The sequence below is a fragment of the Nyctereutes procyonoides genome, unplaced genomic scaffold, assembly GCF_905146905.1.
Source record: "Nyctereutes procyonoides isolate TBG_1078 unplaced genomic scaffold, NYPRO_anot_genome, whole genome shotgun sequence".
Lineage (NCBI taxonomy): Eukaryota > Metazoa > Chordata > Mammalia > Carnivora > Canidae > Nyctereutes > Nyctereutes procyonoides.
In genome coordinates, this window is record NW_026575134.1 from 39,072,853 (window position 1) to 39,087,931 (window position 15,079).

General features: G+C 38.3%; 2 protein-coding genes across 2 annotated transcripts; both read right to left on the reverse strand.

Annotated features, from left to right (window-relative positions):
• Positions 1-478: 478 nt before the first annotated feature.
• LOC129494368 (olfactory receptor 9G1-like) lies at positions 479-1,396 on the reverse strand. Its single transcript, XM_055301247.1, has one exon. It carries the CDS (start codon positions 1,394-1,396, stop codon positions 479-481), a length of 918 nt encoding a protein of 305 aa, XP_055157222.1.
• Positions 1,397-14,268: 12,872 nt separating this feature from the next.
• LOC129494372 (olfactory receptor 9G1-like) lies at positions 14,269-15,072 on the reverse strand (the record flags this gene model as incomplete). Its single annotated transcript, XM_055301250.1, has 1 exon — positions 14,269-15,072. A coding segment is annotated over one exon (804 nt), but the record flags the coding sequence as incomplete, so codon positions are not given.
• Positions 15,073-15,079: the final 7 nt, after the last annotated feature.

The window sequence follows — 15,079 nt, forward strand, 5'->3', positions numbered from 1 at the left end:
ATCTAGAGTAGCATGAAATTCAATAAAAATTCTTAAATTTTGTATTTAACTTCTATCTCCTAAAATGCTCTAATTTTGCCTTCTCTTAAATTGTCATGGATCAAGGGTGCAAAGTCTCTAACTTGCATTGCCAGATTTCTTTTTTTAAGGTTTTATTTATTTTTTCATGAGAGACACATACACACACACACACACAGACAGAGAGAGAGAGAGAGAGAGAGAGAGAGAGAGAGAGAGAGAGGCAGAGACACAGGCAAAGGGAGAAGCAGGCTCCAGGCAGGGAACCCAACATGGGACTGGATCCCAGGTCTCCAGGATCAGGCCCTGGGCTGAAGGTGGCGCTAAACCCCGATCCACCCAGGCTGCCTGCATTGTCAGAATTCTTAATCATGATGGAACACAAGGGCAGCTCTTCTTGAAATATAGTAACCTGATCAAATATTGTCATTGCATCTCCTTAGAAGGAGAGAATCTTGATTTATTTAATGAGTTTATTCAGAGCCTCCTTCACATCCTTATTCCTCAGGCTATAGATCATGGGATTCAACATGGGGAACACCACAGTATAAAATGTAGAAACTATTTTGTCTGTGTCCAAAGAATAGCTAGATCGGGGACGAGAGTAGATGTAGAGAATGGAGCCATAGTACAAGGTGACAGAGACCAGGTGTGAGGAACATGTAGAGAAGGCTTTGAGTCGGCCCTGGGTGGAGCGGATCCTCAAGATGGTGGCAATAATGAACTGGTAGGAGGCTAGGATGAGCACTGTGGGGGTGATGACATTGGAGCACAGGATCAAATACAGCACAGTCTGGTAGCCATCTTTCCTGCCACAAGCCAACTTCACCAGGGGATACAAATCACAAAAAAAGTCATCAATGATATTGCCACTACAGAAGTTCAGGGCAAAAGTTCTTTTGGTGATGATAGAAGAGTTAATAAAACCACCAAGATATGAGGATGCTACCAAAAATGCACACACCTTTATAGACATGGCCTGAGCATAGCTCAGTGGCTTTGAGATGGCCATATAGCGGTCATAAGCCATGGCAGCCAACAGGTAGCACTCACTGTATGCCAGTCCAGCAGAGAAGAAGAACTGACATACGCAGCCAGCAAAGGAGATGCTTTTGTCTTCAGAGATGCAGGTCAAGAGAATCTTTGGGGTGTAGACAGAGGAATACCAGAGATCCAGAAAAGATAGATTCCCAATGAAAAAATACATGGGTGTGTGCAGCCGGGAGTCATTACAGATTAACACTATGAGGGTGGCATTTGCTACCACAGTCAGAGAGTACACGCCAAGGAATACCACAAACAGGACCAGCTGCATCACTGGGTCTGTCGTGAAGCCCACCAGGATGAACTCAGTCACTGTATGATTGCTTCTCTCCATGGCTTAAAGAGATCTCACCTAGAAGTGAAAGAGTGAAGAGTTTAATTGCCTGAGCCAATACTACAGAACATTCTCAGTGTTAGGCCTGTGACATGTGGTCAAGACTATGGATGTCAGGGCAAGGGAGATCAGAGCAGGAATCTTGCCTGACTAGTACAGGTGAGAAGAGCTTTCTGAATGTCAACATATTCATTTCAATGAGATGCATTTAAAACCTGAAAGCTTGAGTGCTTTTGGGGGCTTATACGCTTTTTAAGGAAAATATTTCTTGAGTTCCAGGTGTCAACTAGGCATTGGGATACAGCAGTGAGGACAACAGGGATGACCCTTATTCTATGGAGACTCTATTTAGAGGAGTGACTACATACTAAATAAACATATACATGTAGAAATATTTTCAGTTAATGTTAGAGATATTAAGAAAATGAAACTGAAAGAATCAGTGAAAGTGAACTAAGGGAAAGGGAAATTAAACTTAGACCCCGAGAGGGAAAAGTCCTTTCTTGTTTGTGAGGTACAAATACACAAAATTTTCAAAGTTCACAAGAGATGGGAAAGTCCCCGTGGTTGAGAAGGTGGTGACATTTGAAAGGTGATAAAATATGCCACCCCCAAATAGGCCAGTTTGTCGTATTTTTCTTTTTCATTGATGTTGTAGCATGTATGATTACTTTGTTTTTATTGCCAAGTAATATTCCTTTATATGAACACACCATATTTTGTTTACTCACTCATCAACTGACACGTTTTATATTTTCTACTTTTGCCAGTTATGAACAATGCTGCTATGAGCATTCTTGTACAAACTTTGTATGGACATATGTTTTCATTTGTCTTGAGAAGATACCTAGGAGTAGAATTGCTGATTCACATGATGTACCTCTAAGTAACATCCTGAGAAATTACCAAACTGTCTTCCAAATTAACCCTGCCAGTTTGCCGTCACATCAGCAAAGTATGTGGGTTCCAGCTTTTCCTCATCCTGATACAAGTAATTATCTTTTAGATACTTGGATGTGAGGTGGTATATAATTGTGGTTTTGATTTATGGTTTCTTTTCTTAAGAATTTATTTATTTATTTGAGAGAGAGAGAGAGAGAGAGAAGGAGAGAGAAAGAAAGGAGGGGTGAATGGCAGAGAGAAAGAGAGAATCCCAGACTCCCCGCTTAGCGAGGAGCTGGACATGGGCTTGATTCTACAAGTCTGATGTCATGACCTAAGCCAAAATCAGGACCCAGATGCTGAACTAAGCCACCAGGCACCCCTTGATTTACCTCTTCTTAATAACTTATGATGTTAAATGTCTTTCCAAGTGTTTATTGGCTATTTATCTTCTTTGCTTATATTTTTATTAGTTTTATCTTCTTTGCTTATCTTTTTATGAGTTTCTTTTGTCTTTTCATTGTTGAATTGTAGTGCTTTTTAAATTTCCTAGATGTATAAGTCTTTTATGATCAGATATAAGACATGCAAATATATTCTCCCATTCTCTGTGTTTTCTTTTTACTTTCTTGAAGTTCTCCTTTGATGTACAATAGTTTTTAAATATCATAAAGTCCAACTTAGATTCTTATTCTTGCTTGCTCTTGTTTCCTTATTTAAGAGACCATTGACTAACCGAAGTTCACAACAGTTTGCTCTGTTTTATCCAAGTGTTCTAGTTTTAGTTCTTACATGTATATTAACGATCCATTTTGATCGTTAACTTTTGTGTATGGTGTGAAGTGGAGGTACGTCTTTCTTTTGATTGCAGATATCGTTCCAACAGCATTTGTTGAAAAGACTATTTTTCCCCTACTGGACTGTCTTGACACTCTTGTCCAAAATCAGTTCACCATTATTTGTTTCCTATTGCCCTGGTAACAAATTACTTCACACGGAATGGCTTTCAGCAACGAAAATATCTTATTTTACATTTTGTAGAGAAAAAGCAGTCCAAAGTGGGTCTAGTTGGGATGAAATCAAGATGTTGGCAGGACTGTGTTCCTTACTGGAGGTTCCCACGGAGGATCATTTCCATGCCTCTTCCAGCTGCTACAGGTTGCTCACATTCTTTGGTTCATGGTCTGTGTTCTCCATCTTCAAAGTCAACACCATTGTATCTCTATTGGCCATGCCTTCTTCTGACTCTCAACTCTTTTGCCTCTCTTTTCACTTTTAAGGAGTCTTGTCATTATATTCAGCCTAGGTGATAATCCAGGACAATCCATTTTTTTTAATTAATTAATTTATAACAAGATATAATGTCCATTTATCCCTAATATGTGGAACATATCAGGATTTTATACTGAATAATGATTTCACTAAGCCAAAGGAAAGGAGGAATTTATGCCCAGTTTTTCCCTTTATTTAAAAAACTACATTAACTTGAAATATAAATGAGGATTCTCATCACTAAAAAATCTTTGATGTTGCTTTTTATTTCTAGTTGCATTTTTTTCATTTTTTCCCCTCTAGGGCAACCGTTGTTTAGATCTATCCATAAGCAATCATATCCACACCTTTATTCATGAAACAAATTGTGATCAGGGGCTCTTGTGAGATAGAGCATGACTTTATGCGTACAAAAACTTGTACATTACCCTCGTCTTAAAATTTTTTTTCCTCTTTTTTGGGGATGGAGGAGATATGGCCCTAGTGAAAAAACATACACAATAAAAATAAAAGATTATTTCAATCTACCATCACTTTGTCATTACCACAACATAAAAAAGAAACGAAAACTTTTGCACAAAAAAAGCAAAGGAAAAAGGAAAGAAAAAAACTGAGGGTGTGTTTAATGTACAACTTCAATACACCTCATGGTGAATAGGCAATAAAAATTTATTTTCATTGATTATAGGAATTGTAAAGAACTGTCACTTAGAAGTTCAAATGAGACAGCAGACATGACGGTAGTGGTGAGATCCTCAGGACCATTTATTTTATAAGTGGCTTTATCTTATTTCATCTTGAAGTGAACTCTATCCCCTAACGTGGGGCTTGATCTCATGACCCTGAGATCAAGAGTTGCATATTCTACTGAGTGAGCCGTCCAGGACAATCTTTTTTTTTTAATAATAAATTTATTTTTTATTGGTGTTCAATTTGCCACATACAGAATAACACCCAGTGCTCATCCCATCAAGTGCCCCCCTCAGTGCCTGCCACCCATTCACCCCCACCCCCCGCCCTCCTCCCCTTCCACCACCCCTAGTTCGTTTCCCAGAGTTAGGAGTCCTTATGTTCTGTCTCCCTTTCTGATATTTCCACCCATTTCTTCTCCCTTCCCTTCTATTCCCTTTCACTATTATTCATATTCCCCAAATGAATGAGAACATACACTGTTTGTCCTTCTCCAATTGACTTATTTCACTCAGCATAATACCCTCCAGTTCCATCCATGTTGAAGCAAATGGTGGGTATTTGTCACTTCTAATCCAGGACAATCTATTTTAAAGTCAGGTAATTGGCAACTTTAACTTCCACTTCCTTTGTATTCTAACATATTCATGGCTTCCAGGGGTTAGAACATAGGCAGTTTGGGCAGACATTATCCTACTTATCCAAACCATAAGTGTAAGTATTTGTTTCAGGATTCTCCAGTCTATTCCACTGATTGTTATGTCCATGTTTATGCTAATACCCCAAGGTCTGGATTACTGTCCCTTGGAGTAAGGTTTGAAATTGCTTTTGGCTCTTCACTTTTAAAAAAAAAAAATTTTTTTTTGGTTTTTCTCTTTAAAGTAATTCTTTTCCTTTAGCCTCTCCATATATTTTAGTAACCCTTCCAAGGTTGCCCCTCTTTGTTCAACCTTGCAAAAGAACATTTAGGTTTTGTCACATTTTGGGGTCATTTCCTTGTGAATGTTCCATACCAGGTAACATTTATGTTACATACATTTGTGTGCTTTTCTCCTGTCAGTCTCTCTCCTGCTAATTTTATTCTCAAGCCCAGCCCTGAACACTAAGGTAAATTTTATGTCTCCAATACAGTTTCACTCCACAATCGCCAAACAACCTTTCCCCTCACTTATTGTGAAGAAGCCCTCTGGCATATTTATCAAAGTTTCAGGGAGAGAAATAGAGAATCAGAGAAACTTCAGAGTGGAGACCAAAAATATAATCCATCTGGTTATGCCGAGTAACAAAATATGTGATGTCATTGTAAATCTTTTGGGTCTAAAGCCTGGGACTTAATATTATTCTTCAGGTTTTATAGCTCGTCACGTATTATCTTTAAAAAGACCCTTATCCCAACTGGATAGTGTTTGTTGTAATAGTCCCCAATTTTATCACATTGAAAAACGTCCACTTTATAACAAACATTTAAGATACTTACTTTATCAAGCTGAAATGGTACTATGGTTAATACAACCTACTTACAAACATATTTGTAGATATACGTAAAACATCTAATTCTAATTGCAAAGATGATAAAAAAGAAAAGTAGCTCATAATGTAACTATTCCATGGTAATAATTACAGGATGTATTCTAAAATAACATGAATTTTCATATGTAAATCCTGCAACATTTAGTCAAATGATTATACATATATGTAGAGTCATCACAAATGTATTAGTGATTCCAATATCAGGAGTGGCATTTCCATCGGTGATAGGATTTTTCTGACAAGGTGAATAGTTCTTGATAAAGTTGCAAAAAAATAAATGAGCCTCTTCCTTCCATTTTGAATTCCTATGTGAGTTGATTTATAGTAAAATCTTGCAAAATGTAGTGTTTATTTGTAAAGCAGAGTAGACTTCAAACTCACACAATTACAAAGATCTTTTTCAATGCACAAATGTCCATCAAGACACTGGCTGTGCAGGGTGGGGCATTTTTTTCTTTGGATGAGAGTAGCCCCTAAGTGTAAAACCTTTTCATCCTAGTGGTACTGCTTACTAAATGGGCCCTTGATCTATGTGGCAGGCAAAAATCTAACAACACATTTCAAAAATGTTCCTTAAAGGAAGTTATCAGTCTGTAAATAAACTCCACTCCACAGGTTTGAATTTTACCTTGGACTTACGATAGGGTTCTTCCGGGAATTATGTGAAGAAATAGAAAATACCTGGAGAATATCTTTGAGTGGAAACTTCTACTTTTCATGGGCCTTCGGGGTCACTGAGGCCAAGAGGTGATAGGAGCCCACTAGGATGTAAATTCCACGAGAGCAGTAAGTTTTGTCTGTTTCATTCATTATTATATGCTTAGTGCCTAGAATAATATCTGGCATATAGTAGACACATAATAAATATTGAATGAATACATGAATGAAGCAATGAGCATCCCTATTTGGAAAAGAAACAAAGCAATAGAATCGATTTTCTGGGTGGTTGTTAATTGGGTATTTAACCGACTAAGCCACAACAGCGCCCCTCAGTTATATTATTCTTATTCTTTGTCACAGATGTCTGCCTGCCATTACAATGTTGTAAAGCCTGGAGGAGTTAAAGAGGAGTTGCCTAAGGTTTTACCTTTAACGAGATGAGCTATGAACAGATCTACTTTGAATGCTATGCAGGCACAGAAACAAGTAGGGCATACGTTTCCTTGGATAGAGAGTGGCTTAAAGAATTGACTTCTGTTTGGTTAATCTGACTGGGGTAGTCTGGCCCTGTTTGCTACCCGGGGAACATATGATATGATACTCTCATATAGTGTATCAGACTAAAAGGATTTTAGCTTTTCAGGATGTCTTTGGCCTTTAATAATCTCTAGTTATCTAGTAATCTAGTAATCTTGGCTACTTAATCCTGTTGCCCAGATACTCTCTAGCTTTTAAGAACCCTATTTTTGTTGTAAATGGTTCCTGTATTGCTTGATTGTCTGTGTACCTAGTTGTTTTTTCTCCCTTGTCTTTTTCTGTGATATTAACTGCCTTTTTTGGAATCTAAGAGTAAGATGTGCTCGTTCTCCTTGTGAACTTGACACTTTCAGAAATTGTAGTAGGAGGGTGGTGAAGATATTTCAAAAGAAGTCCTTTGTTTAGCACTTAAGATATCATAGCATGTACATGACCTTCATCCTGGTTGTGAGGAACAAGTAAAAATTTCCATTTACCTCTAACATCTGGATCAGAAAACTTACCTAAAGTTCTCAGCAATGCCATCACCTGAACAGAATTCAAATCTGCTTCCATCACATATCTTTATAGTAGCTTCCGGATCCCCAGAGTGGCAGATTCCTGCAACACCCTCGGGATTTCATAAGCTTAGGAAATGCCTAACCAGACAATTAAAGAAAATTGTGTGTATTGTTTAATAATGGAGAGTTCTCCTTTTGAGACTATGATTTCCTGGTGACAGTATAGTCATTTATAATTTGTATTCTCTTTTCTCTTGACTAAACTAAGCCATATATGTGCACATATATTATGTATAGAAATATATTCATATATTATGTGCATATTAAAGTATTGTTTGTTCAACAATACTGATACTTGTGTTAAATGTCGAGTACCTTTCTTTTGTCCAAAATCCATTCTCCACTTTTTGAACCTCCTCTGTGCTCCATGATACTCAGCTGTATTAATTGCATGAGTGGGCTCCATTGGTCTCTGTGTCCTTAATGGGTTTAGCCAGTAGTTGTCATCGGTGGGGAAAGGATGGAGGTCTGAGTGGTTTTTTCCATTTTCCTTCCTTGCAAAGAAATGCCACAGCTGGCTTCATCCAGGACCTAGATCATAGCTCCTACCAGCTTTTGACCCATTCAAAGCTCTCCTACATTGCTCATGACCTCTATGACTTGATGCGCCTTCAAAAATAGAGAAAGTTAGAGCTCTCAGAAGTTATTTGTTCTAGAGTTACTACATTATTCCTTAGGAGTTATCTATACCACACACAATTCTTTTTGCAATAATCCTTTTAAACCCTCTTCAAATTAATCAGTTTAACTGGCTATCTGATCCTTACCAGATACCAATTCTAGAAGTATTGCCAGGAGATAATCCAAATGGGATTAGATCCTTCATATATTCGAAAGTTAAACATTTAAATCCGTCATGGTGGGAAATAGAACAATGGTAATGTATTGTATCCAGTAGCATCAAACTTACTTAAATGATCACCAGTGGCTTCATGGAATGAAGGACAGGTAGATAGCAAGGCATTATTTTTCTGTGGCACAGAGGCATGCCATAAATATCATGTGGTGATTTGGCTTCTGCTGCATTTTAAAGCTGGACTATTGTCTTAAACAACCAGGCAGCCAGAGCGCCATATGAAAGTGAATAACTCTCAGAGACAGGATGGAAAGAATTGCCCAGTAGATCACAGGTGGATGGTAACCGAGTTATTTTGTTCAGGAACTTGTGGTAATGTCTCATGGATTAGGTGCTTCTTAAGGAGTGACATCAATGGGAAACCAACTAAAGTGATATTTTCTTGTAAAGTAAAGAATTTCATTTTTACTTGGATAAAAAATTGCTCAGGATATTCTAGTAAGGAATTACGACCTCATACATTTCTCTGACCTATTTCAATGGCCTTTTAACAGGTATAAGAAACATAAACTTATGGTGAGGTAGGATCCCTTTGAAGAGGGATCCTGAAACTTAGCCAAGATATACACTGTACATCTTCCTTGAAGCCTTTTTGGGAATGTCTGTTTTCCCTTAATGAGAGTAATCCCATTAGGAAAGCAGAAGTGCCCTGATCTTCTCTGGGTTATTATTCATTGGTCCTGAACTGACTCTAACTTACAGAAGTGGAAAACACTAGATGTATATACTCGTCAGTGAGGGTAAGGGAAACAATGTAAAAGATAACTTTGGCCTGAGTGCATCTTTCATTTGGTCTAATGAGACCAGGTATAGAGCAGATCGTTATATACCCAGACCCAGATATAATACAGTTATCGATATGTAGACATATACACAGAATGAAATGGGATCCTCAATTTAATTCCATTTCTGACCCTTGGAATGAGGGTTATTAGTTTCAAGGTTTATGGTTCAATTAGAAATTGAATTGTTCTGAAAAGACAGTAAAAATGCAAACAAAACTCAACCTGAGGTAAGGGCGAAGGTTAGCATTTCCCTCAAAAACATGGAGGATACAAGAGTGGAACTCCGATTTATCACCTTTAATCCTTTCTTTGGAGGCAAAAGAATTTTGGATCTGCGAGATGGCGGGCATGAGAGAACACGTTTTTACAGATAGATTAAAGAAGGGAGTCAGGAATAATAACTTTTATCTTGAGAAATAAATGGAGTGGGTTAGTTTGTGTTGGAAACCATATTGTATCCTCAAAGTCCATACTGTTCAACAGATATACACCGGCATGAAGCAATTGTAGCTTTTGAGGAATAAACAATGTGTTTTAAGGTCACTTTGTGGGGGAGGCGGAGAGACAGGTATATTTCATTTTATTTGCAGAGTCATATACTTGGTTTAGAAGATATCCTAAACCGTTCGTGTTCATCGATATGTGCCCGATTCTTTCCACACATGCATATACTGGTAGGTTGTCACTAATCAGGTAGTTGAAGTGACATGCTCTGTGGATGTCAGTCAGTCTCTTTCTCCACACACACAGCCTCCTTCTCCTCTTTCTCCTGTTCATGCTCAACATGCCCTTGTACAAATGGCTATTGTAGCTGGAACGGGCTCAACATCATGGTTTTCTTCACCAAGCCTAATTTCACTTCTTCCACTGTTTGGTATCCCAAATGCCAACAACAGAGGTCACAACTGTGCCCTGATATGCCATCATTTTCTGGGAGGTTTGGTGAACCCCTTGGCTAGCAAGGTGATTAGATTGCACAACTTCTTACTAATTCAAGATTACAGAGGTAATGACTTTCTTTCCACAATAATCACATTTTTAGGAGATTTATTTGGGTTACAGTACCCACTTTCCTACCAGTTGTTTTCCTGCTGGCACCTGCAGATGTAGACTTACATAATGCCTTTTTTTTTTTTTGCGAACATGGTATCCCATCAAACATTGTCTCTACTGAGAAATACATTAGATGGAAAAGAATAGTAACAACCCCCACACCCCAAATCCACAGAAATAATTGGTTTTACTTTATGTCTTATCGTTCAGAACTGATTAGCTTGGACAAATCGCAGAAAGGTATATGAATGCTCAGTCATGGTTGTTGAGATATCCCCTAAGTATGCTGCATGCTCTAAAATGGCAGCCTATATATGGCTCCATCTTCTGTTTGAAATACGTACATGTCTACGAACTGAGGGGATAAGGCTGGCATGGTACCTGTGGTGGCCAGGAATATGAGCCTTTCAAAGCTCCAGTTACACCGAGTATAAATGGCACAGGTCTTAGCTGCTGAGCTTTGAAACACATTTCCCCATTTGTACCAATGTTATGCTGCCCAGAGACTGCTGCTACCTAATGACTGAGCACAGCAAGGATAGCAATGCAGGACTATCCCTCTTAGGCACTGGCTTTATGGCTAATTTTGGCTAAGTACCTACCTCGCTGAGCTTACCATAAACTGGACAATGGTCTAGGATGCTTTTGCCCATCTTCTTTCCCTCTCTTCTTCACGTGTGCCTATACTTGCCTATGGTGTAGTGGCATTTTTTGTTCTTCTGGCTGCCTCTCTCTTTTCTCTTACACAGACACAACTGTTTCCCCTAACAAAGTCCTTGCAATTTTAAGTCAACCTTAGTGTCTTCTTCTTGTAGAACTCTGACTACTGTGGCCTCTTTTATTATTGCATAAAATGGCCCGCTCGAATTTAATTTCCTTACCCATAACCATATAATCAGTATATTTGGAGTCTGTATGTATAAGAGTATAATGTCCCTAATATCCCAAAGGAAAACCCTCAGCACTCTGATTATTTGGAATTTGGGACTGTACTCTGGCCCTGTTCAACTCCTCATGCATTGATCTAAGAGGTGTCACTCCAGTGGGCATGGTGATTGATCTCAATGACCTGGGAAAAATTAGTTAGTGGTACAGAATGAGATGAAGAAGAATTGTTTGGAACCATTGGGATATGGCATCATATTTCTTTTTTAAAAAGGGATCTTATTTATTTATTTGTGAGAGACAAAGAGAGAGAGAGAGAGAGAGAGAGAGAGAGAGAGAGAGAGAGAGAGACGCAGGCAGAATGAGAAGCAGACTCCATGCAGGGAGCCTGATGTAGGACTCCATCTTGGGAGTCGGGGATCATGCCCTGAGTCGAAGGCAGGTGTTTAGCTGCTGAGCCAATCAGGTGTCTCAAGCACCATATTTCATAGTATGCTCTTGGCCTTCTCTTTGAGATGAAAAGTACCACAACCAAATAAAAACAAGGTGATCAAAGACACAGAGCTTATAATAAGAAATTAAGGACAGCTTATCAGATAATTCTGATCCAACCAAGGTGTTGAGAAAGAATGAATGAACCAGAATAATACAAGAAGCAAGGTAGAGAATGGACTTTAAAAAAATGTTTAATTTGGTAAAACTCGTATATCTAAATAATACAACTAAGAAACTACTTTTTTTTAAGCTTCAAATTTCACTTGTGATCTGAGTAGCAAAATTCCGTTAGGAATTTACGGTGTAGTTAATTATAAGTTAATATGGGAGATTCTTTTGAATCCTTCACAACCATAACTGCAGGTGAAGCATTCCCAAGTGTGCTTAACAACCTTACTGCCAAACATATACTTAAACATATTCTAAAACTTTTTCTAAAACTTTAGTACGACATATTTAATTTCATTCGTGTTATATACTTACATATATTTACATCTTCAAAGAGTATTCATAGCTGTACTTGATCTTTTCAGTGGGGTGTAGGTAATGTTATGTAGGCTTGATTTTGGCCTTGAGATAACTTTTCCATACACAAAATAATACGATTCTACACTTGGGCTAATGAAAGTTACAATATTTGGTAGATTAATAATTATTTGGAGAATAGGACTTGAATGTTTCTCTTAAAAGGATTAAAATAATAGTTCTTGATAAGTACTTTGAACATCTTTATTGTAGTAAAAGTCAGGATTTATAATATTGGGATGGTATTACACCAGTTTTACCTTTGTAGCTCCTATTTCCCTGTGCAATGAGAGATTTTCTTGTTTCCCCACCAACATTAAACAGATCTCTACACTGAGATCTGTTCACAGGCCTTAAAGGTAATATAATTTTTTTTATTTTTTTATTTTCTTTTTTTTAAAGGTAATATAATTTATATGGATTTTAATATTGGGCCATAGAGAGCTTCAAGAAAATGGGAATCTGGGACGCTGGGTGGCTGGATGGTTGAGCATCTGCCTCGGCTCAGGGCGTGATCCCGGTCCCGGGATGGAGTCCCACATCGGGGTCCCTGTGAGGAGCCTGCATCTCCCTCTGTCTATGTCTCTGCCTCTCTCTCTCTCTCTATGTGTCTCATGAATAAATAAATGAAGTCTTTAAAAATAAAAAAAAAGAAAGAAAATGAGAATCTGAATTAGCATGAATAGCTCTCCATTTTAGAGCTCTGTGTAATTCAAACATCTTGGAGTTACACTATTGTGCTCTGTCTCTACTGGGGTACTATGTGTTAAGACTCGTACTGATTACACACCTTGGATTTACTTTACAGGTAATGTGTATTATTGCTGATCTGATCAGGCTTTCCTGCTCTGTATGGAGCTCCTACAGTTTAGGGGACTACTTGCTGTATGTTCACTTTCTTGTGTGTTTGTTTGTTAGTTTACTACTACTTTTACCACTAGAAATAAGAACATATTCATGCTGTATGAACACAAACAATATCTTCATTGCCCTACTTTTAAAAACCAAAACTAAATGCAACTTACCATATTTTCACTTTTGTATTATCACCACCTGTTTGTATCACCTATATGAATTTTTCTCTGTTGAGTAATGGGAAGTCATAGACTTTTATTTCTCAAATTGTTTCAGCTCATTGTAGTTATTATTCTTTACCATCATAATTGTGCTTTGATGTTCAGAATGCCAGCATTTGGAAGTGGAAGACCTTGCAAGTTCACCCTTGTAAAATAAAAGAGGAACTCTGGTACTTACACTGTGATTTACAAAAGTCATATCTATAGAAACTTGACAGATTTTTCCTTAATTGAGGGACATATGGAAGAAATATAGATTGGAGAGATGATGCTTGGTGAGTCTAATCGTACCAGATTATTTCATGGGTACCTCTGGGTCTTCGTGCTAATGCTTCTGGGGGCAAAAGGTAGATAAAAACGCTTAAGAAATCCTGGTTAGGCAATAGAAAGGGATAATTTCAAACAATTAACTTTCATAGGAAAATATTTAAAATCAACTCAGCATATTTGTTCCTATTTTCAAGGACCTAACAGGATAGATATTATTCTGTGTATATCAATCAGTCATAAATATTCTCACACTAAAGATGTGAAGTGTTCTGCTATATTTTGAATGTAAAGGAGAATTTAAGTTTTCATTCATTTTTAATCTAGAGTAGCATGAAATTCAATAAAAATTCTTAAATTTTGTATTTAACTTCTATCTCCTAAAATGCTCTAAGTTTGCCTTCTCTTAAATTGTCATGGATCAAGGGTGCAAAGTCTCTAACTTGCATTGCCAGATTTCTTTTTTTTAAGGTTTTATTTATTTTTTCATGAGAGACACATACACACACACACACAGAGAGAGAGAGAGAGTGAGAGAGAGAGAGAGAGAGAGAGAGAGAGGCAGAGACACAGGCAAAGGGAGAAGCAGGCTCCAGGCAGGGAACCCAACATGGGACTGGATCCCAGGTCTCCAGGATCAGGCCCTGGGCTGAAGGTGGCGCTAAACCCCTGATCCACCCAGGCTGCCTGCATTGTCAGAATTCTTAATCATGATGGAACACAAGGGCAGCTCTTCTTGAAATATAGTAACCTGATCAAATATTGTCATTGCATCTCCTTAGAAGGAGAGAATCTTGATTTATTTAATGAGTTTATTCAGAGCCTCCTTCACATCCTTATTCCTCAGGCTATAGATCATGGGATTCAACATGGGGAACACCACAGTATAAAATGTAGAAACTATTTTGTCTGTGTCCAAAGAATAGCTAGATCGGGGACGAGAGTAGATGTAGAGAATGGAGCCATAGTACAAGGTGACAGAGACCAGGTGTGAGGAACATGTAGAGAAGGCTTTGAGTCGGCCCTGGGTGGAGCGGATCCTCAAGATGGTGGCAATAATGAACTGGTAGGAGGCTAGGATGAGCACTGTGGGGGTGATGACATTGGAGCACAGGATCAAATACAGCACAGTCTGGTAGCCATCTTTCCTGCCACAAGCCAACTTCACCAGGGGATACAAATCACAAAAAAAGTCATCAATGATATTGCCACTACAGAAGTTCAGGGCAAAAGTTCTTTTGGTGATGATAGAAGAGTTAATAAAACCACCAAGATATGAGGATGCTACCAAAAATGCACACACCTTTATAGACATGGCCTGAGCATAGCTCAGTGGCTTTGAGATGGCCATATAGCGGTCATAAGCCATGGCAGCCAACAGGTAGCACTCACTGTATGCCAGTCCAGCAGAGAAGAAGAACTGACATACGCAGCCAGCAAAGGAGATGCTTTTGTCTTCAGAGATGCAGGTCAAGAGAATCTTTGGGGTGTAGACAGAGGAATACCAGAGATCCAGAAAAGATAGATTCCCAATGAAAAAATACATGGGTGTGTGCAGCCGGGAGTCATTACAGATTAACACTATGAGGGTGGCATTTGCTACCACAGTC

Bases quoted from the DNA above. Each gene is read 5' to 3' on its own strand.
- LOC129494368 (XM_055301247.1), bottom strand. From the start codon at position 1,396: ATGGAGAGAAGCAATCATACAGTGACTGAGTTCATCCTGGTGGGCTTC.